General features: G+C 45.7%; 2 protein-coding genes across 3 annotated transcripts in view; one reads left to right on the forward strand and one right to left on the reverse strand.

The window, feature by feature from the left end:
• The window catches only part of LOC310758337 (uncharacterized protein), a 30932-nt gene extending 24095 nt beyond the window's left edge, over window positions 1-6837 (forward strand). Inside the window, exon 20 of the mRNA XM_083604461.1 lies at window positions 4864-6837. The gene's annotated coding sequence lies outside the window, so the exon portion shown is untranslated. The remainder of the gene's footprint in view (window positions 1-4863) is intronic.
• The window catches only part of AARS2 (alanyl-tRNA synthetase 2, mitochondrial), a 33749-nt gene that overhangs the window by 1486 nt on the left and 7176 nt on the right, over window positions 1-25087 (reverse strand). For both annotated transcript variants that reach the window (XM_083604481.1, XM_083604482.1), the window contains 18 exons: window positions 23955-24149; window positions 22137-22281; window positions 20713-20858; window positions 19871-19979; window positions 18536-18574; window positions 17243-17354; window positions 15984-16111; window positions 14764-14905; window positions 12427-12596; window positions 11578-11691; window positions 10059-10199; window positions 9058-9195; window positions 7722-7831; window positions 6855-6963; window positions 3100-3222; window positions 1616-1726; window positions 700-783; window positions 110-220 (listed from right to left, as the gene is read on the reverse strand). In XM_083604481.1, the coding sequence (XP_083460607.1) occupies window positions 110-220; window positions 700-783; window positions 1616-1726; window positions 3100-3222; window positions 6855-6963; window positions 7722-7831; window positions 9058-9195; window positions 10059-10199; window positions 11578-11691; window positions 12427-12596; window positions 14764-14905; window positions 15984-16111; window positions 17243-17354; window positions 18536-18574; window positions 19871-19979; window positions 20713-20858; window positions 22137-22281; window positions 23955-24149 (2227 nt within the window). The remainder of the gene's footprint in view (window positions 1-109; window positions 221-699; window positions 784-1615; window positions 1727-3099; window positions 3223-6854; window positions 6964-7721; window positions 7832-9057; window positions 9196-10058; window positions 10200-11577; window positions 11692-12426; window positions 12597-14763; window positions 14906-15983; window positions 16112-17242; window positions 17355-18535; window positions 18575-19870; window positions 19980-20712; window positions 20859-22136; window positions 22282-23954; window positions 24150-25087) is intronic.

Here is a 25087-nt window from a genome sequence, read left to right on the forward strand (position 1 = left end):
ATTCAAAACTTATGTTCTGCAATAGGAAACAGTTACAGCATGAGGCTCCTGCATTCTATGTTCCAGAGAACAGTGGCAGCTATTAGCCAAGGGGCAGGATCCTGCTTACCTTGGATACCTGGCAGGCGCAGAACACCTGGCCAGAAGCTTGTGGACTTAGCAACATCACTGAGGACCCTGGTACCTTGTCACATAACTGGTTGACCACTTTCATCAGGACCTAGAAAGAGCATAAGTTAAAATAAAATTCCTTCTGTTTGCTACACTTAAATGCTCCCTCAAAGACCTGCAATGTTATAGATACAATTTTGATTAAGAAGGTTAAGCATCTGAAAAACCGCTGGGATTTTAAAGTGTATTTTGATGTTCTGAAGTGTTTCTGGTACACTTTGGGCAGCGCATGGGGAACTGGATCATAATAGATGCAAAAAAAGGGAACTTGTGCTGGTTATGGGGAAAGAAAGAGAGAGGGAAATTCTCTTCAATAAAAATCTTCAGAGCAAGCCAGCGAGCCCACCCTCAACAGATGCCCAATCTGTTGAGCAGCTCAAGGTTTACGTTCTCTCCGGCTTTCCAAAATCATCAACTGTGAGTGCTGAGCTCAAGAAATGATCTGCCACAACAGGACAAATCCAGCTTGGCCCTTGTTGCCTGTTACCTTTGATTTCCAAAAGAAATGCACAACTGGTAGAAACTTACTGAGGGCGACTCAACAGGGATGGTATCTATGATGACTGGCTGGTTGGAATACTTTGCTAACAGGTCATCTGCTTTCTCTGCAGCCTGGAAAAAGAGGGGAAAATGCAGTCAGCAGTGCACTATGTAGCAGACATAAAATCTGTGCCATAGGGGAGAAAATGCTTCCAAATGCACATCCACATCTCTGCCAAGCACCATTTTAAAAAATGATGCCCAGGGGACATGTTTGTTTTGCCCACAGGAGCAACAATTTTCCTAGGTATCTTAAGGGGGATGGGGCAGGAAAATTTAGCACCCATTTACACCTTGGCTTCTTTAATGAAGCTGCACTTATTTGACCAAAACCATTGCCAAGTTTGGTAAGGACTGCTCTTCTCTTTCAATACGGAGCTTATTTAGGAATCTTCCTAAAATTTAATGTTGCTCCTTTTAATGAGTACTATCTAACTGTTCTGGCTGGGAAGTTAGATTTGAAACATGCAGGCAGTATATGTAAGAAATTTCAGTGTCCAGGGGTTAGAGGAACCAACTCTACTCTTTCTGCTTCAGGCTCATGGCAAATGCTAGGCTTTTTTGATACAAAAGAGTGACACGCACACCCTGCCTCTCAACTGTGGCAAAGGGAAGGCCAACCAGCTCTAGGGAGCTTCCTTCCTTCATGTATGCCAGAAAGAACACTCGGTTCTTCAGAGCCCTGGGTCTTCAGAGCTCGAGGGGAACTGTGCTTGGGAGCCATTCATCAGAGAGTGGATGCTTTAAAAGCAATTGATTTAGAACACTAGATAACAGAGCTGCTTAGAGTTCTTTTTCTTTACAGAAAAGTTTGGTAATAAATTCACTCCTTTGAAAAGGACAAGCTTCCCATACTTCTGTCATGCCTGCAGATTACAAGGCTGATCTGCTGCTGGATTCTTACCAGTCTGATTTCCAGTTTTCTAACTGCTGTGTTGGCTGTTCGCTGCAGAGTTTTAAGAGTGGCCTGCAGCTCTCTTTTCTGCCACTGAGGTATTGTGGTGCTGTCCACAATCTGCAAAACAAATTGGCTCTGTTACCTGTACTTGCTTGTGATTGCCGGGGGGGGGGGGAGATGAAAAGATGCTCCAGGGATGCAGCTGAAGAGAGGAATTTTGACTCCTATGACCAGAAGAATGAAGCCTGTCTCCTAGCAAAAGAGCCTCAATTATGACTAGCCCTTTGGATGTGATGGACATGTATGCAAAGTATGAACCATGTAGTGCATTGCAGTGGTGTCAACTGAGAGCTCTCCAATACTGGAGCTGTGCTCCTGTTACTGGTCATTATTTTATTTAAAAATTAAGGGAAGGGAGGATAGGACAATGGCAGAAGTCATTTAGATGGAAGAAGAGGAGACGAGGAGGAGGAAGAAGAAAAGACCATGAAAGTTGCATGTGAATTTTAGGTAGCACTATATACTTCTGATTTTATCAAATATTAACCCCAATATCTCCCCAAAATGCTGGTGCTATAAAAAACATAAGGGCACATTGGTGGTGGGAGTATTATTCAGTGACAGCTATGGTGTTCCTAGAAATTAAATTAAATATAACAAAACAAGATTATTATTTTTAACTACATTTGTATACCATCATTCTCATAGAATTGTTGAAAAATTGACTAAAAATAAAAGTGCACTAGAGGATAAACAAAGATTCATATGCAACTACTTGGCAAAAATTATTTTGTATATAAATGATGATAACAATGTTATAATGACTCCTGTGAAATACGATTCTATTTGGAATCCTTACTAAGTGTTCAGCTTCAGTGAGAATTTCGTGAGACCTTGAGGACAGTATTTTAATATACTTTTTTAAGCAAATCTTTTTTAAGAAAAAGAATGTTACTACCCTCTAGCATAAATAACTATTGTTTTTCCCCACAGGGATTGTGAATGAAATGATCCAAATGTGTATTTTTTGGGTGATGGTGGTGCTGTATTTAGTTTTCATTCAATTGTGTGTTTTTTCTTTATTTTTTATTATGTCACTGCATTATATGCTCTTGATTAAATAAAAAGAAATACCAATTAAAACAACAACCCAAAACCCAAAGTGGAGGATAGGCAGTGTTTTATTTCTATTGCGCAGGGCCACGCAGATGGGCTTGGGGGGGTTGATAAGACCTCAGCAGATTCTTCATTACAGGTTAAATTATCAAAGCACCCAGAGACCTCACCCTCTATGCCATGAAACACAGGGCACTTCAACCAGGCTGATACGGTCACTAGAAGGTGAAATAAAAGTCTCTTCAGGGAAAGTTAGCCATTATTTCAACTTCAGCAGGAATCCTAGAACAAGGAACAAGCAGGGAAACACGTCCTCAAGAAGCATTCGAAAACCTTTCTTGGGCCCTTGTTGGGGGGAGAGAGAAAGTACTCACAATAGTCAGCTGGCCAACTTCTTTGGAGAGTCTCTGGGCCTCATCGATCACGGTTCCTCCCAGTTTCACTCGCACCGTGAGGGAGTCCACTTCCTTAGCCAAAGCCTGGCCAGCTTCCCGAGCCTAAGAGAGTGATAAAAATGTCTGACCCCTTTCGGCAGAAACCATACAAAGGGCAAGAGGTTGTGTTTGCAATTCAAAGGGCATAACCATTTTCAGTCACAAGCCTGTTGGGAGTTTATTTCAGGGGCTAGAGCCCTGGGCATTGTGCAATTACTAGATTAGGTTTATGTGACTGCTAATTGTTGAGATAGAGATAGTATCTTAAATTATGCTGGATATTTGTCACATGCATGCTGGCTCAGAAACCAAGCGAGAAATAGGGAGGCAGATCCTTTTCAGAAAGTGCTCAGTGACAAGAGTGAAATTAGAGTTACCGTATTTTTCGCCCTATACGACGCACTTTTCCCCCTCCAAAAATGAAGGGGAAATCTGTGTGCGTCCTATGGGGCGAATACAGGCTTTCGCTGAAGCTTGGAGAGCGAGAGGGGTCGGTGCACACCGACCCCTCTCGCTCTCCAGGCTTCAGGAAGCTATCAGCAAGCCTGGGGAGCCCGCGGGAGTTCCCGTCAGGCTCCCTAGGCTTGCGGATAGCAGCCTGCTGCGCAGAGCGCAGGGCGCGCTGAAGCAGAGCGCCCTGCGCTTCGGGCAGACATCGGGCAGCCCCACAAGCTCGGGGCACAGCGGGGAGGCGGAGTGCCGCCATCCCGCTGTTCCCCGACCTGGTTTGGAGGCTGGCACTGGGGAGAAGCGCGCTTCTCCCCAGCGCCAGCCCCACAAGCTTGGGGGACAGCGGGGAGGTGGAGCGCCGCCATACCACTGTTCCCCGACCTGGTTTGGTTTCCCCAACCTGGTTTTGGGGGGGAAATAAAGGAAAAAATTTTTCCTTTATTTCCCCCCCAAAAAGCTAGGTGCGTCCTATGGGACGGAGCATCCTATGGGATGAAAAATACGGTATTTCCCCCCCACAGCAATTTGCCTTTGGGATTATTTGATATATCACACAGGGAGCACACAATCCCCTCAGAAATTGTAGCCTATGGCAAGAGAAAGAGAAGCGCCTTCTGTGAAGTCAGTCTACTGGTCCATCTAGCTCAGTACTGACTGACCCTGACTGGCAGCAGCTCTTCAGGGTTTCAGACAGGGATCTCCTCCAGCCCTACCTGGAAGGACCAGGGATTGAACTTGGGACCTTCTACATGCAAGTGTATACTCTGCTGCTGAGCTATGGTCCTTCATTGCTGAGAGCCACCCTGAGAACAATGGTTATAGGAAAGATATGGTTTTAGGGAAGACACGGCTATAGGGAGCCATAACACACACAGACACACACACATCCCTCCCTATCCAGGCAAGCAAGAGGGATGACTTCAGTTCAAGGACACATTCCAGCTAGGCAAAAGCACTGAAGGAAGGGGTAGAGAGCAAGGGCAGTGAGGAGTCTGGTCTGGGAAGAGTCCCAAGGGCCAGAGAGATGCATTAAGCCCCTAGGCCTGAGTTTCCTCAACTGTTTTAAACAAGTAGATAAATATTTGTGGCATTCATTCCACAAACTGTGGTTTTGCACAAAGATAAAAGGCACACGGGATGGTTTAAAAAAAGAGAGAGGAGCCCTGATGAGTCTATTTGTTTTACTGATCTGCTCTTCATCTGATCGGTTCCTATCAATATGAGAAGCTGATCTCATTCCTTCTCGCCTGCTAGGCTCCATGCGACCGAAAGATGGAAGGGAGCCAATCCACTTTCTCCAGCTCTGAAGTAAGCTAGTATTTCAAAGACCTTGATGGTGCCACCAAATTAGAAAATCAGAGGACAAGAGAAAGTCAACCACTTCTAGACGAGGTTTCTGGTTATACAGTATGCCCATTGACGCTCCTCAGCAAAAAGCCAGATCCTTTTTAAAAAATGAAAAGAAAAAGCTTGGGCTGTCACAAATTTCTGCCACACTTTTTATGTATACTCAAAGCAGAAGATCAAAAGAGTCCAGAATAACCAACTGTGTGAACAGGCCTAGTAGCTGCTGGAGCAGCTTCTTGCTGGAAACCACGGGAGGGGAGGGTGCATTTGTGCTCATGTTCTGCTTGCATCCGGCTGGCCACAGTGAGGACAGGATTCTGGATTAGATGGGCCATTGGCCTGATCCAGCACTCTTATGTCCTTACTTAGGAAGCACCCTAACAGCTTGGTCTTTACCACTCAGTTATGCAGTACTGTTTTCTGCATGATTTGTGTGCTACATCTGGGACAAGGATGGGGAACTTGTGGCCCTCAAGATGCCGAGGGCGGGGGGGAGAGACTCCATTTCTCATGAGCCTCAGCTCATGTCAGGGAAGATTGTCGTTGTAATCCAGCAATACTTGGGGGCAAGGGGAGAAGAAGTTCCACTCCCCTGACCTAGGAACAGTATGCAACTAGCATTCTACATCAAAACGGTTGTCCGAATCTGCTTGGACCAACAGAAGAATTAAGCTCCAGTTGCAGGAAATCAGTAGCTGTAAGAGCAGAGCAAGCACAGAATTGCCTACTCTGGCTTCTCGCTGTAAGATGTGCTTTGAGTTATCACCGTAGCTGCTTCCATCTGCTTACCAAACACAAGCCTGAATGAGAACAGCTCCCTTCAGAGATAAACATAAAAGGGAGCTGCAGGTGAACATGAACCACTGACACAAAGCTGCCTCGGGTCAGCGCTTTCAGTAATCTGGGCCAGCCTGCCCTGGAGCTTTCTCTCCTCCATAGCAGGCTGAACCTTGTCAAAAATGTAACAGTGGAGGAGATGACTAGACAAGCAGCACAAGTGCCAGAGCAAAATGCGACTCTCGGGAATAATGTAATCTTTTGCCACCAACAGCCAAGGGGAAGGCAGAAGACAATGCAGCTTGCCCACCTAGCAGGCACCTAAGTTCACGGGGCCTTTTTGCTCTGAAGCCGCCAGATGCGGTTAGTGGTCAGCAAGAGCCAGAGCAAAAAAGAAATGACCACCAAAGTTTGAGGGGGTGGGGAAAGAGAGAGAAGAGGGGTCAAGGGAATCAAAGTAAGAGAAGGAGAAGGAGCTATTACTCAAAAGCTAGCTAACGTGGAATGCTATGACCCTGTTTCAAAAAGGAAGTGGAGTAGTACAAAAAGCAGCAGTAGAAAAAGATGTTGAAAGAGCTCCATTTGTGACTCACAATGTGCTTGCTCAGTCCTGGAAGACATCTCCTTAATGGTCAGAGCCAGAGAGAGACCTGTATGAAGCTTCCACTAATCAGGCAGAGAAGCTTCTATGGCCTGCAGAGCTCCTTGTTTGCTTATACACTCTCTCTGTGGCCTACCCTACTCGCCACCCATACAGATTGACCCCACTTCCTTTCACAATCACAGCCTCCGCCACAATGAATGATAACACAAATGAGGTGAACTTGCTCGATTGATTGATTCTGAGTTGCTGAATTTGGAGATGGCGAGGGTGAAGCAAGGGCACAAGGTTCTGGCATTCCTGCCGTGAGATCAGGGGTGAAGGCCAACCAGTGCATCTGCTTGTGAGCAGCAGAATAGAGGCAACTGGTGAAAAATAATTGCAAGTGTTTGTGATTGCGGCAGGCAGGCGGGTGAGGCACTCTAGGAGCCCTCTAAAGATCATGCAGTGAAGCAAAGCAAAACAGCAGCAGACAACCTGTGCACATCTGCAACATCAGACAAAAGCAATCCAGCCTTACTTGCTTGGCTTGCTCTCTGGTCACTGCAACAATATGGCTGATTCCTTTAACCAGCTGCCGCTCAGAAACGATAGTGAAGTCTTGTACGTCTCCTGTCTGCAGAAGGTGCCTAGACAGGAGAAACAAATGGCAGGTGTCAGCATTGCCATCAAATTCCCTTTTTTGATTTTGGAAAGGGGTTATAACTCAATGGAAGAGTACAAGTGTTGTGTACATAAAGGTTTCAGAGTGAACCCCTACCATCTCTCCCGTTAAAAATAATTCCTGGTAACAGGTGGGAAAGACCTTCAGGAGACACTGTCAGTCAAGGAAGTCCATAGTGTGCTGAAGAGAGAGAATATCCTGGCATATCACACCAGCTGTTTACTACATGCAATGTCACAATTATGCTCTTTGGATTTCAAGTGCTTGCAAGAAACGTACATACTTTATGCTCTCTGATACTCAAGTAATTCAATTGCTGGAGATGATAAACAGCCAAGGTGAAAACAAGAAAAAATATAATTCTGCACTTCAACAGCATTTTTAAAAATCAGCCCCTTTGCCAATATAGCAAGAATGAATCACCTTCATGTTACTACTGAAGCTACAAAGAAATAGGAAGTAGTTGATCCACAAGAAAGCATTTAGTAACTACTAGGTATGGTTCTTTTAATCAACAAACAATACTAGCTGCTTGTAAGGTGGTCAAAAATCGTATGTAAAACTGTATCAAAGCAATGATGCAGACGCTGGCCTTCCCCTTGGGCCTGAGGACAGCTATGATTAAGGAAGGGGAAAGAGAGCCAGTTCAGAGGCACCCAGTAAAGGGTTGCTGGAAAATGTTTCTCTTATCTGAGAGAAATGAAGAGGAAGGATGACACTTACGTTCCGCAGCAGAGCTCCACGGAGGTGGACGTGGCATCTTTAGACTTCGCAGCCAGCACTCTTTCCACTGGAACCCCTATGGATACTACTCGCACCAGATCTGGGTACACCTGAAAGAGGGGAGTGCAGGCAAGAAGGAAGGAAGGAAGGCTGGATTATCTGCAGAGTTATAAGGCTGTGGCAAACTAAACCAAAAGAAGCAGCTACATACTGCAGCCTGGTATGGTAGACAGAGGTGGCCAGAGTATAGCACGCAGGCTGGAAGAGGAAGGATGGAGTGTGCTGCCTCTCCTAACATAAAAAAGTCTGCTAGAATCAGGCCAATGGCCCATCTAGCACAGCATCTTGCTCTCACAGAGGCCAACCAGATGCCTGTTGGAAGCTCACAACCAGAAGCACTGGAATATTCTGCCAACCTGCAATTCAAAGCAAGTGGAGATAGAACATAGCCACTGTGACTACTAATGTGGAGGTACGGCTAGTAGTCACAGTGGCTATGTTCTATCTCCACTTGCTTGGAATTGCAGGTCGGCAGAGGACAGCTGTCGAATCCTCTTTTACAGCCATCCAAGTTGACGGCCATCACTGTCTCCTATGGGAGCAAGTTCCACAGTGAATGACGACTTCCTTTCACCCGTCTTGAATCTTCCAACCATTAACTTCGTTGGCTGTCCACAAGTTCTAGTGTTAGGACAGAGGGAGAAAAACTCCTCTCTGCCCACTTTCTCCATGGCATGCATCATTTCACGAACTTCTATCATGTTGCCTCTTACTCGCCTTTTCTCTAAACTCAAATGGTTGCAGTGCTGCAACCTTTCCTTCATAGGGGAATTTCTCCACCCCCTTGATCACTTGGGGTTGTGCTTTTCTGAACCTTCTTCCAACCCTGCAGTATTCTTTTTGAGGAGAAGTGACCAGAATTGTACACAGTATCCTAAGCGTGGCTGCCCCGTAGATTTGTGTAACAGCATTATGATATTGGCAGTTTTATTTTCAGTTCTTTTCCTAATGACCCCTAGCGTGGAATTTGCCCTTTTCACAGCTGAAGCACACTGAGTCAAGCAGAGAAACCAAGTGGATTGTGGGAGCAGCCCCTTCCACCAGCCTCCAGAAGTCTAATAAATCATTTTTGCAGGCTAGTTTGTGGGGTTATTTACAAGGCTAGGATACAGAACCGCAAAAGCTGCATAAAGGTTGTAAACTGATGCCAGATTGTGCTCTTATGTGAAGAAGTGCTAACAACTGGCCCCTGCTGCTGGGCAGTTTCCCTGAGTGACATCAATTGTCACCCCACCAGCTGCGTGGTTGCCACTGGTCACTGTCCTCCCCGACTTACTTCATTTAGTTTCCGGAGTCCTTGCACAGCACTCGCCAGCTTGATGGGGGCTTCTCCGGTATAGACCACCTCATTCCTTTTGATCACCTCCTGGATCACACTTTCTACGTCTAGCAGCTGCTGTATCGTTATGGGAGCCTGGTGAAGCAGGTGTTATTTTAATCAGAATGATGCAATATTATGCGACATGAGGAATTAAGTACTGCAAGATGACTAGAGTCCAGAGGAATAGGTGTCTGGTCTCCAGGGTTCTATTTTGGGTCATACTTTTATGTTTCAATTTTCCCATCTACAAAATAGAGTTCTCAACGCTGGTGTCCTGAACCACAGTTTTTTGAATATTCATAATCATCTTAGTCTAAGAAAAATACTGGAACTTAAATCAGTTCCTTTATTTGCTTTAGTAAAAGCATAGAGCTTCCATCTGAGCAGTTAAGGTTGGGCGAAGTCTACTTCTCTGTGGATTATCAGATATTGGATTATTGCGTTCATTGCAGGCCGAGACTCTATTCTGCAGTTCCAGACTCTAAAATTAGATCCTGTGAACCACTCTTCCTCACTCTCTCCAGCTCTGTGGCTCACACAACAGTCTCTTCCACTTGGACTCACATGGAAACAGTCAAGCAAGCTAATGCAGTAGCAAGCCCCTTTCTCCGTTTGTTAATTTACCACAAAGGGACACATGGGTCAGGATTACCAGCAGTTATATGTTCCTCCACCAAGGGAAGCACATTCTAGGATGTCAGTAGTTTTAAAGGACCCTATTCACCATGGAGCTATTCTGATAATTTTACCATAGCCAGGCTCGAGTTAGCCTGGGGCTCATAGAACACAGAGCAACAATCAGTCCAGTCCTAAAGCAGTAGTGGCCGGACTCCAGAGTTGCCAGAAGAAGAGAGGAAGTGCTGGGCTGATGCCTGCAGCCCAACTTCCCAGATGAGCCACACACCCCATTGCCCTCACTGCTCTAATGTGAGCAATTTGGAGACCCCAGTAGTCACCTTGGTGCTGATGGAGAATCGCAGATACTCAGCAGTCACATGGGACCCCTGCTGCTCCGTACCATCTCCCAAGACCTGGCGAAGCGCAAAATTTAGCAGGTGGGTGGCTGTGTGGTTTGTCATGCAGGCCAGCCTCTGGGCCTGAAAGCAAACAAAAACACAATGTTTGGGGTGAGAAAGCAGTACTAGTGGACATTGCCTTGTTTTCCTGGACAGGGGAAGAAGAATATGAAGATCCAGGGTTGGGGGACAGGGGAGAAAAGGAGGACACAATGAATGCATAGCACTAGCAGACTGAACTTACGAATTCATAAATCATGGTGCCTTATATTAAGTCAGACCTTGGCTATTCTGGCTGGCTCTTAGGCGGGGGTTTTCCCCAGTCCCAGTAGTTGAGATCGGTTGTAATTGGAGACTGCAGAGACTGAACCCAAGACCTCCTGAATGCACAGCCTTTTGTCTGTCCATGAGCTGTGTGCCCATCTCCACCACCACCAAGATTTGACACAACTGTATGCAAGGGGACAGTGCCTGCACCTACAGTGAAGTCGCACCTGAGAACGAACTACCTTGCTGGCTATGGAAAGGTAGGGGAGGGAGAGAGTCAGTCTTCTAGAGTACAGCCAAAGAAAACCGAGTCCTTGTTATATCCGCAACACTTGTTTCCCAATAAATTCACTAGATAAGCAGCAATTAATTAAACCCTCTGATAGCCCAAACACCAGCCATCGCTGGTTTAACACCCCACCACCTGAGCTAAATAATAAAAGCAAGCTTGGCTTAAAACAGCCTAAAAGATTCTGCATTAACATATGGGAAATCCCTGATATGACATTTCACTCCTGCTACAGAGCTTATTCCTCAAAAGGGACTATAAATAGTAACCTCCCTCAAAGGAAACAAGGATCAAAACCACTTTACCTATTAGAAGTAAATGATTCATGAGACGGATTTCATTGTTTTGGAAGAACTGAGTTAAAAGTACATTAAACTCCCCCCCCACCCCCCAGCTAGCAATCCAGCATACAAGCCCACTTTGAAGCATTTAACAGAACTGCTGGATTAATTAATAGTCCAGTTCCCATGCATGTTTGCTTCAAAGTAAAGCCCATCCAATTCTCCCTAGTAAATGTGACTAGGATTGCAGCTGGAACTCTGGTGTCTATTGTGCTGGGAACAAGGAACACTTCCACTGAGAAATCCATTTTTGCATATCACCCATTTTAGTGGGGTGTGCAAAGGAGAATTCTTGGGGATCTCGATTCCTGGATTTCTTAGATACAAATTAAGCTGCAACATCTGTTTGCTAAGAATTATAAGAGAGAGAAAAAGTGTGGTCAGAGGTAAAATTCTGTATCTTCTGTATCTTGGTCCTCAGAATCCTCTCTTGTGATTACAAAACAGTATTTTCTTTACTACTTTCCTACCCAATATGATCTGCTTTCATGGCATATGTGCCAGTCACGATGCGCAGCACAGAACCAGAAACTCTCTGCCATCTCCTGGCAACGACAATTACCTCATCCACAAAGAGCTGCACTTGGTCCCCGACCTTCAGGGTTTCAGAGACAATCACTTCATGTACCACATAGCCACCAGATACTTGTACAGATATCACAGGGAAAAGCATGTCCTCAAAAGGAGAAACAAGACAAATGGGAGAGTTAGCACAAATTCTCGATTCTCTTCCCAGTATGGGTTTTCAAGGGGAATAAAGGGAATTCAGGTCACTCTGGCAAGCTTGTAAAAAATATAGCAGTCTCTTAGAGTAACCTCCGGGACAAACACAAAAAGGGCTGCAGAAGAGACAGGCTTGCCTGTGCTCAGCATTAATGCTACAACAAAAGTCTGTGTGTCTCAAGTTCCTCGCCCCGCCCCACCTCCCAAGGAGCTCACATGACCAATGAATTCTCTAGCATTTTTCCCAGCAGTGAGGATTTGCAGCAACCTCAAATGGCCCATGCTCAAGAGTGATCTGCTCTGCTCACTCAGGGATGATATCAATGAATGTGTAGGGGAATTCCAGTCAACCCTCCACGAGAGCAGGATCATCTACAACAAAGAGCTGGCTTAGGGAACAGAGGAAATAATTCACTCTGCTATTGAAGTGGTGACGGTGCATTAACCTAGCTACAAAGTAAGAGCATCGGAATTCCCTTAGAGCACTGCTATCAAACAACAGCTTAACCCTCTTCCTTTCCTATAGCTCACACAGTGGCTGAGACACAGAGAAGAAAGCCTAGGCAAAGACAAGATGCTGCTCAGTGACTGGAGCCAGGGCACAGAGTCCTCTTCAGGGAGGTCATGCCCAACCTAACAGAACAGGCAGGAGGCACCTGTTTCAGTCCTGGTCAGTGAAGAGCCTTACCTGCTGTGCTGCATGCAGCATGTAGCCTTGGTCAGGTGCCTGGCCGCCCTGCTCAGCATAGAAGCAGGTTCTGTCTAGAAGGACCCCACACTGTTGCCCTCTGCCAACTTCCTTTTGGAAAGACCCATCTCTGTACAGCATCAGGACAGTGGCTTGACATGGACGGAAAACTGCAAAGAGGTAAAAGAAAATCACACCCCATCCTTCTCCTAGGTAGCCAATGCGTTTGGGCCATCTGGAACCCAAAACAGCCAGCCAATGCACTGCCCTTAAGGTATTTATATATTCAACTGCAGAAAATGCAGGAAAGCTCCCAGTTATTTTAGAGTCAGGTACTTCACTGTAGGAGGATAAAAGAACACAGAGCCCCCAGGAGATATTCCTTGGAAACCCAAACTGCTATTCCACCAATCCGAATTCAGGGTGATTGAAGCTCATCCATGTTGTGCTACACAGGAATTCAGAACACAGCCTTAGTACGACTTGTTATATTTGCTCATCTGCCTCAGGACTTCCTATGACTGGCAGTGGCCCTCGAGGGTCTGAGGCAAAGGCCTTTCACACCTCCTGTTACTCAGTCCTTTTGTACCTGGGACACCTTCAAAGTGCAGCATGATGGCAGAGACTATACCTTATTTCCTTGCCCTCCACCCCAAAGCTTTAGGCTCATTTACATCATGTTCTGCTTGGGAGACACACTATGAGATTTGAGCAACTTTGAAACTCAATGTGCCCACCAGAACCAGAACCTCACCCGTCTCCTATTGCGGGAGGACAGAGTCCTGGCAACCTCAAAACGGGTACTTCCCTTATATAGGACAGTCAAAAACGTTATTACAATCATCTGTAACAAGAAAGCCCCTAAATAAATATATTGGACTGTACAACTGCACTGAGAACGGCAGCTGTGGTCAACCTGACAGGCAATACTCTCAGTGTCTTTCTCCACAAACAGCCCTCAGCTGAGTTTTGAAACCACTGCCACAGATCAGTTGTTAAGGATCATTCTGTCTTAAGCCAAGCAATTATTTAACAATGAGAGGCAACAGCGATGAGACAAACGTAAATGGATTATGCAAACCCATTCAGGCTTTACTCTTCTGTGACAGTGATTTCTAAACCCACTTTGCGTTATGTATGAAACAGTGACACCTTGAGGTCTGCTGCAGTAATGGCAAACACCCAGCTAGCATCAACCAAAGCCGTTTTTTCCCCCTGCCAGAAAGAAACCTGCTTAAATTGCTGTCCGTCAATGGAAACACTCTGCTTTATATTGTCCGACAGATTTGTATCTAGCTCAGTTTGGCAGGAGTTTAACACTCAGATACAGCAACCTATTATCTAATAGCACTCCCTGACGTGCCGCTTTTGCTGCTATGGACACAAACCAAGCAGCAGGATGGCAGCGTGAGTGTATATTTTAACCCTAATGGTCATGGCCACTGTTTGCTACTCCATGCATATACTAAACCTAATACACACCTATCGCCACATTACACTATGCACTTTCCCCCTAAAGTGAGCTAGGAGTGGCCAACCAATGTGGTGCTCTCCAGATGTTAGACTACAACTCCCAACATTCCTTTTCACAGGCCTTGCTGTCTGGGGCTGATGGGAGTTGGGGTCCAACAACATCTGGAGGGTACTATGCTGGCTACCCCTGGACAAAAGTGTTGAACCACGAACTGGGACACCGGTGTTCAAATCCCCATTCAGCCATGAAGCTCACTGGGAAACCTTGGCAGCGGGATGCAAATGTACTCAATAAAGTGCCCACAAATCTCCCTGCTGGAAAATATGTGAAAACCGGCTTTTTCAGAGACTGGTTGCCACTTTGCTCTGCTTTCTAATAAGGGATACTGGAGGACTATAACACTTTAAACAATGGCTAACATTTACCCAACCGTCATAGATTTAGTATGTTGTGTTCATACTTTTTGATACTCAGGAAGAACAGACTTCAGCATCTTCACCATCCTTACCTTGATAATGTAATTTTTGCATATTTTCTTACTAGCATGTAAACTGCTTCCCTAACAGACAGGAAATGGCACAGAACACATATATGTATGATACACATGAACCAGCAGCCTGCTAACTTTACAGCAGATTATGGGTATTACTTTGGTGAGCTGCAGGAGCCTAAGCAGTTTCTGTTTGGCCATAGGAAGAGGTCGACTTTAGTTTATAAAGCAGACACAGTATGTTCTCCACACGACAAATTAACAAATATGCCAGACATATATAAGGTGAGAAGTTTCTTGGATACAAATCTGAAACCCCCATTTCTCCAGAGTGCTTTTTCATACACCTTGTTCAAGCACAGTTAGACCTTACCATATCTGCCATCCTGCCCAAGTTCATAGGCAAACTTTGGAGAGTCGTCAGTAGCAGGCACCCCATCCTGCCTCAACTTGGCCAATGAATGCAGGTCCAGGTGCATCCCAGCTCTCTGCTCCTGTTGCGGCTGAGATTTGCGCTGTGGGGAAAGAAAGGGTACAATTGGGAGACAGCTCAAGTGCACCATTTAAAACAGGCATAGGGAAACTCCGGCCCTCCAGATGTCTGGCACTACAATTCCCATCATCCCTAGCTAACAGGAATGATGGGAATTGTAGTCCCAAACATGGAGGGCTGGAGTTTGCCTATGCCTGATTTAAAACAACAGCAACAGCTGATGAGCAGAACTCTGAAGTCTTGGGGGATCTCACAAACCATCTGGCATTAGGTCCCCTATTTGGACTTCTGAGAGTCAATGGCCCTAAAAATCAAGTTTCCACATAAACCCCACTTCAGCTTCCCTTGCTGCTGTGCAGCCCTATGAGAGGAAATAAAAATCCAAATGCAACAGCCATTTCAAAGCGCAGCCCAGATAAGAAAGAAGGCTGGATATTTTGTACTGTTGATCAAAATTCCTGTGAACACTGACTTTGGTTTGATCTTTGACAGAATTTAGATTTCTGAAGGTATTTTACAATTAATCTTATTCACAGATTTTGGACTATTACAACACACTGAGGGGCGTCTTTAGAGGGCCTTATACAGCAGCCTCTACAACACCCAGGCTCCTTGACCCCCAGTCATGCTGCCTGGGATTGACGGGAGTCCAACAACATCTGGGTGGTCACAGGTTTGCCAGCCCTGCCTTATAATTCCTGAAAAGTATTATTATTATTTATTATCTATTAATGTATATCCTGCCCTTCCTCCCCAAGAAGGCCAAGGTGGCAAAAAGATACACAATTTAACCACAAAAACATTCTAAGACACAACAACTGCAATTAAAAACGTCTAAAAGCAGTTATTTTAAATTCATTTTTTCCCATACAATGGTCTTGAGGTTGCCAGGAACAGTATTCTTCAGTCACTAAAGGCCTGTGAAAACAATTCCTCCTGAAAATTAATCAGGACCAAGACAGGTGCACCTCACTAGGGAGGGCATTCCGCCACCAGGGAACTACCACTGAAAATGAATGCCTTGAAGGACAGTAGTCAGAGGGAATGACGTCTGAGGTAGTTTAATGTGACGCACAAAAGAAGAGAAATCTGCGCCTTACCTCAGCATCTTCCCGAGCCAGATGGTCCAAAGCAGCAACGTCCAGCTGGACTCCCTTCTCCTTCAGCATCAAACCAACGAGATCCAGCGGGAAACCCAAATTGCTATGGAGAGACCAAGCAACCTCCACTGCAGGCAGAAGTAAGATCAACGGAGGAGCGTTAGTTTATTTAAAATATTTGCAGGCCACCTTTAAGGATTGAACACGCTCAAGGTGGCTTCCAGCATATACATTCATTAGGAGAAACAAGCAATTATCTCTTCAAATGCAGTGCGTTTGGGAGAGAAAGTGCACTGGTAGTGAAGAAACTGCGGTCAGTCAGAGAGCTATTGGCTGCTTGTCTGCCTGCCTTCAGAATGTAAAAAAGAAAAGTCTTGTCACATGAAACAAAACTCTGTCTGAAAATATCATCTTGCTCTTTGTATTCCCAACTGAGCACTGCGCTGCATGTACCATCTCATCAGGAGGTCTGTTCTGACCATGTAGGATGCAGGCCTTTCATGTGGCAGCACCTAATCTTTGGCGCTCCCTCCTGTTACATCTCAGGCAGGCCTCGCTCTTGTTTTTTTCAGCACCTATTCACAACCTTCCTTTTTTCAACAAGCCTTTTAAGTGGACATTCTTATCCTAGGTTCTACCTGTATAGAAACTGTTTTATTGTTTTGTTGTCTTGTTGCTAAGTTAGTTCCAGGTGTTGCACAGGATGTGATTCAGAAATGAAATGAAATGAATGAATGATCCAGCCCAGTGTTCCATTTCCAGCAGTGGCATGATAGATGCTTCTGGACATTAGCAAGCAGGGCTTGAAGAGCATCCCCCATTGTTTGTCCCCAGCACATGTTATTTAGATGGATACTGCCTATCTCACTTAGCCAACATGGCCAACATCCATGAACGGACCTATCCTTTTCAAGGGTGTGTGCCATAAAACCACCTAAGCTAGTGGCTTAATAAAACCACTCCGGGGTGGAGGGGATGTATCAGTGACACATAATGCTTAATACTTAAGTGGGAGACAGAAAGGAACAAGTCTGGGACCTAAAGTTCAACAGAAATCAGTGGCAAAGTTCTATTGCTGAACAAGTAAGCTGTGCCTTCGGTTACAGACGGTGTGTGTTTAATTGCAAGGACCAAAAAGGCAGGGCAACTCAAAAGCCAGGCAGCTTAAAAATGGGAATAGATGGCAAGTGATGCCTCCCTTGTGACTGCATTTTCTCTTCTCCTTCAGCCATCAAGAGGAAGAAGAAAAAAATACTTGCCTGGGAAGACTTTGGAATGATCCATCTGTTGGAGGGTTCTGTTTATAATGCGGCGCCCCCGCAGAAGGGAAGAGAGAAAGGCATCCTCGTGCTCACTGATGATATTCATAATCTGTTGGGAGATCAGAGAGGCAGTTAAACCAATTATTCCAAAGAATTCCAAGAGATACGGAAGTGTTAAAAGGCAGTGGTGGGGACCCAAATGCATCAGGTGATAAGCTATTAATGAGAGTGGACATGAGACACTGAGGGCTTCTCCTATCACTCTGAATATGTGGAGCAAAAGTGTCATTCATGACTGTAGTGCAGTCGTGTCTCATTTGCTTAAACCACTGCTCTTTATGAAGCCCTGTGATGAGCCGATGGGGTGGGGGGTCAAAGTAGGTAATAAGGTGTGTTCTCTACCCATTCTGCCTCATTTAGTGGGCTCAGCTTTTGGAACAGGCCAGAAATCCAATTTACTGAATATTATGTACATGTGGAAGGAACGAAGCCTGTGCAGATAGGGGAAAACAGCAAGTAAGTGCATTGTGTGTGTATGCCTGGGTTCAAACAGAAGGGGAAAGGATGTAGGTTAGGGTTGGGGGACCAGTGCACAAGATGTTGTTGGACTCCAGTTCCCATCAGCCCCTGCTAGCATGATCAATCATCAGGGATTATGAGGACTGTAGTCCAACATCATCAGGAGGGCCACAGGTTCTGCAACCCTGCTGTAGGTTTTGCTTGTTTTTTTGTGTGTTTTTCCTTAGCAAAACTGGTTGCTTGGAAATAGGTTTGAACTGTAGCTCTGCTAACTGTGCTTGTAAAATACTTCATTTCACTTATTTCTACGTACACTAGAATTTGCAACACTAGATTGGACTGTAGCAGAAAAAGCCTCTGCTCTGGAAGAAATAGCTGAATTGTACAGAATATTAAGAAAGTTTGGGCTTTTAGGTGCACCTGGTCAGCTTTAGTAAGCGTGGTCAGCTGTGGTAAGAAGAAAACTACAGAGCCTGCTTTCAGATTAATTACACGTGGGAATTATCAACCTGCACCTACTCCGTGTGTTACATTTATTCCTGCTCCCAGCTGCTCTCCTTTAGCTTCCTCCCAATGAGAAGGGGAGGGAAATCCCTTCTTTAATAGTGGAGGTTCCTGTGCAGCAAATTCAACTGGAGAGAATTCGTGAGAAAACTTAGACAAGATGTTCCTGTACACCATCATCCAGTGAGGATAGTTCCTATACTTTGTGCAACCGGCAGTAATTACCAATTAGACACAAGTTTTGACCCACTGGTTCCAGTTGCTCACCGTGTCTGTATCCTTCCTTAGCTCCGGATAGGCATCTCCCTGCAAAGGAAGAATGACGGACTCTCAGAAGCAGAGCTTCCAGCCCCAGCCCTCCTCCCCATGCACTACCAAGCACACAGCTTTGCTCCTTACATCAGTGGCAGGAACTATCCTGTATAAACAGGATGTCTGAACTTGACAATTTAAGCTTTGGTTTGCACAGCGACCACCCACGGCCTTTAAACTCCCACACCTTTCAAGTCCTTTCTTCCCCCTTCTTAATGAGAGTGTGGCTGTAATTCAGTCAAAGAAGCGGAACCCTGCAAGCACAGCCCAAGTTTCCTCATTCTAAATCCCCTGACCAAAGCACCTCTCAGGCACACTTTTCTGGCATGAAGTGCTTTGTGGATTTTGCAGTGAGACTATAAAGAGCAGATGCTCCATGATGCACCTATGGGGGACTGCTGCACCAGTTTATGTTTTCCCTAGTATGGAAGGTTGTATGGGAAATCCATCCAGAAGACAAAATGAGGAGTTAGGGATCTGACATGGTTACCCTTCCTGCCTCTGTTCCTTCCCCCTCCCTTACCCTTGTTAAGTTTTTGATGGTGTGAGAACAGTCTTTGGTGTCCTAATCAGTTGGGAGGAGGTGAATCCCCACACACAGCTGCCTTAATCAGCCTGGGAGGATAGTGCTGGAAACCTTTGATGTTGAAAATTGTTGTGGGAAAGCGAGGCATTGGGAGGAGGTGGCTATCTATAAAATCGGATGGTTTGGGCAGGGTTTTTCAGAAGCTCGTGCATGGACTGAGGCTGCTTCTTCTTTGCTGCTTCTTGAGGGCTTTCAAGTGGCAGATAGAAGTGCATGCTTGCTATGTATATATTGCTTGCTGTTTAGAAATAAAATCTTCTTCTTTTCACTCATTTGTGTTTTGTACTGCTTCTGAATCTCTTTTAAAAGAACCACCTTGCATTTGGCAAAACAGAGGTCTCCCTGGGATAGCATCTCAGGAAGCTTTTGTCCTCACATACAACCCTCTCTGTTTTGTCACAACTCCAGCAACTCTACCTACAGCTGCAGTTATTGAAACATTAAGGAACAGACTCTTTGTAGCTCAGTCATCAGCATTTATCAGGACCTAAAGCAAACAGTTACCACTCCCCCCACCCATCCACAATGTGAAATAAATAAAGGATCTCATAAGTATTGGGCCTATCATTTCACGAAACTAGGTTGCTCGTCCTGTTACTAGGTGTGTACTCTTGGTCTACACATGAACCAGGAAAACTGCTATAACATTTGGATGGGAACCTGGCTAGAAACAAGTGCCTCTCCCCAGGAAAATCCTCGGTTACCAGAATTTCCACCACAACAGGAACCAAGCTGGCCAGGAACCCAGGTGGCGCATGGAGAACTTCAGAGCAAAACCGCACAGCCCTGCGCAAGATCTGGCGAAGGACAAGCCTGCAGGGAAAAGAAATTTCAAGAACAGCTAAGTGTTCTTGGTCAGAATGCTGTTCTTTTTCTAACCAGCCTCCCAACCAGGTAGTGCAGTTAGCCAGTTTTAGACACCAGACTTTAATGGTCATATGCCCCCACGCCATTCCTCTTTACATGGCAAATGAGTACTCTCTCACTTATCACAAAAGGTAGTAAGCCAGCCAGGCTACCTTTGGGGACACCTTCTAATTTTGCTGAATGGCATGTTGGTCTCCCGCCCCAAAGCCTTGCCCTGCTCCCAACGTTCAAACACCCCACCAATAAGATCCCGTTAATATTTATCCTTCAGATTCCCCTTGACTCATCACCGATTATCCTCCTGCATGCATCTCACACCTGTCACATCGACAATCGATTCTTCTGCCTCTTCCACACCTGGTTTCCTGACAGCAGTCAAGAGTGTAGTCTCTCTGTGCCAGGAATGGGGAACATGTAGCCCTCCAGATGTTGTTGGGACTCCAGTTCTCATCAGCTGCAGGCAGCATGCCTACAGTCAGGGATGATGCAGTCCAACAACATCTGGAGGGCCAGAGGTTCCTCTCCCCTGCTCCATGTCCATTTTAGACTCTGCTTTTTCACTCCAGAATCTCCTCCTCCTCCAAAAGCCCCCATCTTGCTCAAGTCTCCTTAAGCTCCCCTTCAGTTCAGAGCCATTCCTCTGCCCCAACCAACCCTTGTGATTGTGCTTCTTCCTTACTCGGCACCAGACATGCCTGGGTAAACACCATCGGCAATGCAGACGGACAAGGTGCGCACGTGATCTGCCACCACTCTGTAGGCCATGTCCACACTCCCAGGGTCAGCTTCTCCAACCAAGCCTCGATATCTGGGCCCACCACAGCCCTGCAAGACAAATATATATTTTAGGAAGCCTGAATAGGGGGGCTGCACGGAAAGCTTCATAGCACTGAATACTGCAGATGTCGCCTTCAAATGATCACTGTTCTTCTGTAACATTTGTTTAAAGTCCTCTGGAAGTTCTTTAAAAGTACAAGATAGAAGCTACCATGCCAAACTAAGGCATAAGCCTTTCTATCAGTCTTGGAAATATAGTTGTAAAACCCGCCCGCCCAATTCTCATCCTTGCTTCCTCTTTGCACACAGTTCCATTTGTCTCTCTGAAAATAACTCAGGGTGCTGGGCAGGAACTGTCATGGCTGTGTCTCTTGGCCCTTTACAGTTGCAGTCCTATTCTCACTTACCCAGGAGTAAGCCCCATTGAGCCCAGTGGGAATTATTTCCACAAAGGCATGTGTAAGAATGTGCTATACAGTGGTACCTCTAGTTACGAACTTAATTCGTTCCGGAGGTCCGTTCTTAACCTGAAACTGTTGTTAACTAGAGGCATGCTTTCGCTAATGGGGCTTCTTGCTGCAACTGCGCTGCCAGCACACGATTTCTGTTCTCATCCTGGGGCAAAGTTCTCAACTTGAGGTAACTCTTCCAGGTTAGCGGAGTTTGTAACCTGAAGCGTTTGTAACTCGAGGTACCACTGTAAAGCATAAAGAGATAGTTGTAGCTCTGCTGTCAGAAGCAGGATGTCTCTGAATACCAGTCACTGCAAATGGGCAGCATTCCTGTTTCACTCAGGCTTCCCACCGGCATCTGGCTGGCCATTGTGAGAACAGGATGCTGCACAAGATGGGCCCTTGGGCCTGATCCGGCAGCACTTTCTTTGTCGATTTAGTTAGGAGACTGCCAGGGAACTCATTTCCAGACACAGAAGGAGGGCCAGGTGTTATTGCAACACTTTTTCAGCTCTCGAGAGCTGCACTTTTCCACCCAGGAAAGAAATGTCACATTGAAAGGGCTGGCAAACTGGTGTTGCCATCTCCCTGAGCCCTTTTAGGGTTTTGACCAAGAAGCAGCTGCAACTGTTGTTCTTTTCACCTTAGGAATGACTGCTCTGGTGTATCACAGCTGCTCAAACTATCTCTCCTAGTTCTAAAGAGCTGTGCAGCTAGGAGTGTCCCCCCCTCCCAACAAAATGAAAAACCCCAAGAGACCAGAAACTGCCATCTCTCTGCTCACCCAGAAGCAGCTAATGTTGCTAGGTATGTAGCTTTTACATATAAACCCTCTGAAGTTTCAGTTTGGATTCCCCTGGCAACTGATCATCACCTTGTGGATGGCATCCAGGATAGGAGTGAAGAGGTCGGTGTCGTAATTGGAGCGCTTGTTCTGGAGAATGGTCATCAACCTTTCCAGACCCATTCCTGTGTCCACATGATGCTCAGGCAGCTGCTGTAGACTTCCATCAGCCTCTCTGGCAATAGACCAGTCAGTAACCAAAGAGGGTTAAGTTGGGGGGAAAAGACAGATATAAGATAGAAGCAAAGGGCTTGATTATTCACCTAAAGCTGTGGATGGGAAAAACCCCAGACAGTAAAGGAGATATCATAATTTGGAAATACAGTACTAGGGAAATGAATGAGAAGGGTAGTAGAAGCATTATCAGAAGGCTGCAGCAGAGGATAGAAAGAGGATCAAACAGACTATGAAAGTGAGGCGTTACAAAAGTTCTTATATGGACTACATTATGTAGGGTGCTGGAAAGGCAGGTCAAATTACTCTAGAGCATTGGCAAGGAACCTCCGCCCTGCTCTTGAATGTTCCAGAACTCTTCTGAAATCAGCAGGGTGCAAGGTGCTACATTCAGAAGAAAGAATAACTTTGAATGCACTCCCAATGTTCCTTTGCAACCACAGCTTTGCAATGTTCCTTTGCAACCACAGTTTAAGGCTGCAAAGGGAAAACCTTTGGAGCCACAGCTTGAACGTGACGGGTCTGCCACTTAACATGTTATTTACTTGCACAATCATGACTGTAGGCGCACGGCCAAAAATAAATAGAGAGTGGGGGACACCTGTCATGGGGAGAGCTTTTCAAGTCTTCCAACTTGCTTAACAGCCTCAGGGAAGGATATATGTGGGCTTTGGGACATTCCCAGGACCCTCACATGACCTCCCAGAGCCCAGGACACCCAGAGGCAGAGGGCATGGCCTGCTCTGGACTGGTAGGGATGGTCCCATGAGGGGCGGGAGGTTGGTCCTAGGGGTTTCCTGGCTTTAGATGATTTTGCCTTTGTGTGCGGACCCCAAACCATGTGGAAGTGGCGGGTCCACTGTATTTTATTTAGAACTGCTTTGCATGCAGAATGTCCCAGGTTCAATCCCTGGCATCTCCAAGTACAGCTGAGAAAGAAAGACCCCTGTCTGAAGTTCTGGAGCGCCACTGACAGTCAGTGTAGACAATACTGAGCTAAATGGACCAGTGGGTCTGACTCAGTGTAAGGCAGCTTCCTCCCTTCATAAGCCATAATAATAATAATAATTTATTATTTATACCCCGCCCATCTGGCTGAGTTTCCCCAGCCACTCTGGGCGGCTCCCAATCAAGTATTAAAAACAATACAGCGTTAAATGTTAAAAACTTCCCTGAATAGGGCTGCCTTCAGATGTCTTTTAAAGATAAAATAGCTACTTATTTCCTTCACATCTGAAGGGAGGGTGTTCCACAGGGTAGGCGCCACTACCAAGAAGGCCCTCTGTCTGGTTCCCTGTAACCTTATTTCTCGCAATGAGGGAACCGCCAGAAGGCCCTCGGCGCTGGATCTCAGTGTCCGGGCTGAACGATGGGGGTGGCCATGGCTGCAAAGGAAGAATATGGCTACTTCTGGATCCAGTCGGCCAGCCAGATCCAGTTCCCCAACCCTACTGTAGAGCAGCTTTGCTCTCCAGCTGTTTTGGAATACAAGTCCCATCAGCCCTGATCAGCAAGTTCAATGGTGAGGAATGGCAGGAGTTGCGGTCCAAAACATCAGGCTGGGAGAAGGCTACTGCAGACTCTTGTGATTGTTCCAATGGTATAGAAGCCTCCCACCAAGAAGTGAGGCTCTGGCACAAAGCTCGGTACACAAGCTGCTCCACCATTTCATACCTGCTATACTGCATGAAAACCAGATTCCAGATCTCCACCACTTCAGGGTTGCCCTGGTTCACCAGTGCTGCAGCATTCCTACCCCTGCCCACATGGTCATAATGGATTTCTGTGCAGGGTCCACAGGGACCAGTATCGCCCATTTCCCAGAAGTTATCTTTCAACTGAAAAGGAAGCACGTGGCTGGGAGGCACACTGGAAAGCAAGAAGAGAACGGCTTATGAACCTAGGGCAATAAAACCACACTCATTTTTCTTACCCAAAACTTCAGCCTTTGAACCTCACAATAAACAGGGCACAAGACAGAAGAGGATAATTCTCTATAATGCCTGAGCAACTGCAGCACTACCATTAACTATGAGTTATCATACTGCTCCTCTACGATGGTAGCCTCTTCTCAGTAAAAACTAATAAGTAAAAAACAAGAAGTACAGAAAAACTTGGCAAATACTTGGGCCTGGTCATATCTAATGAATGCTGGGATGCATCCAATCTTTGCACATTCTAACATATTTTCTGTACACTCTATCCCACCCCCATGTTACCACTTTGACTGCAAGCCTTTGGTCAATGTTTTTTTTTAAAAATAATAATAATTGTGCAGTGCTTATTTTATTTTAAGATCAAAACATACAAACTCTCCATCAGGGCAGGTCTAACTGTGACAAGAAATTCAAGTTCTGTACTCAGAATAGACGCAATCTGGATAGATGGAATTTTTGGCAGAGAGGGTGACAAGGTGCCAACAAGGATCCATGCACAGAAAAGATAAAGACTGTGCTTAGCAGAGACCATAACTAAAGTCCTTGTTAGTTACCAAGCTTTTTGGAGACATTTCCTGCACATTTTTAATAACTTATCCTGTAAAAACTAGAAACTTTTTTTAATGTGTTATTTTGGATGCTGAATTGGATGCCTGCATGCATATCATGTGGTACAAGGCATGGCTACAAACAGCTTTGGACAGCATCCAGATCAGACTTCTAGTACAGTGGTACCTTGGCTCCCGAACAGCTTGGCTCCCGAACAAATCAGCTCCCAAACACCACAAACCCGGAAGTAAGTGTTCTGGTTTGTGAACGTTTTTTGGAAGTCGAGCATCCGTTTCGGCTGTTGGCATTGTTTCCGGAGCC

This window comes from Podarcis filfolensis (assembly GCF_964270895.1).
Source record: "Podarcis filfolensis genome assembly, chromosome: 3".
In the NCBI taxonomy this organism is placed as follows: domain Eukaryota; kingdom Metazoa; phylum Chordata; class Lepidosauria; order Squamata; family Lacertidae; genus Podarcis; species Podarcis filfolensis.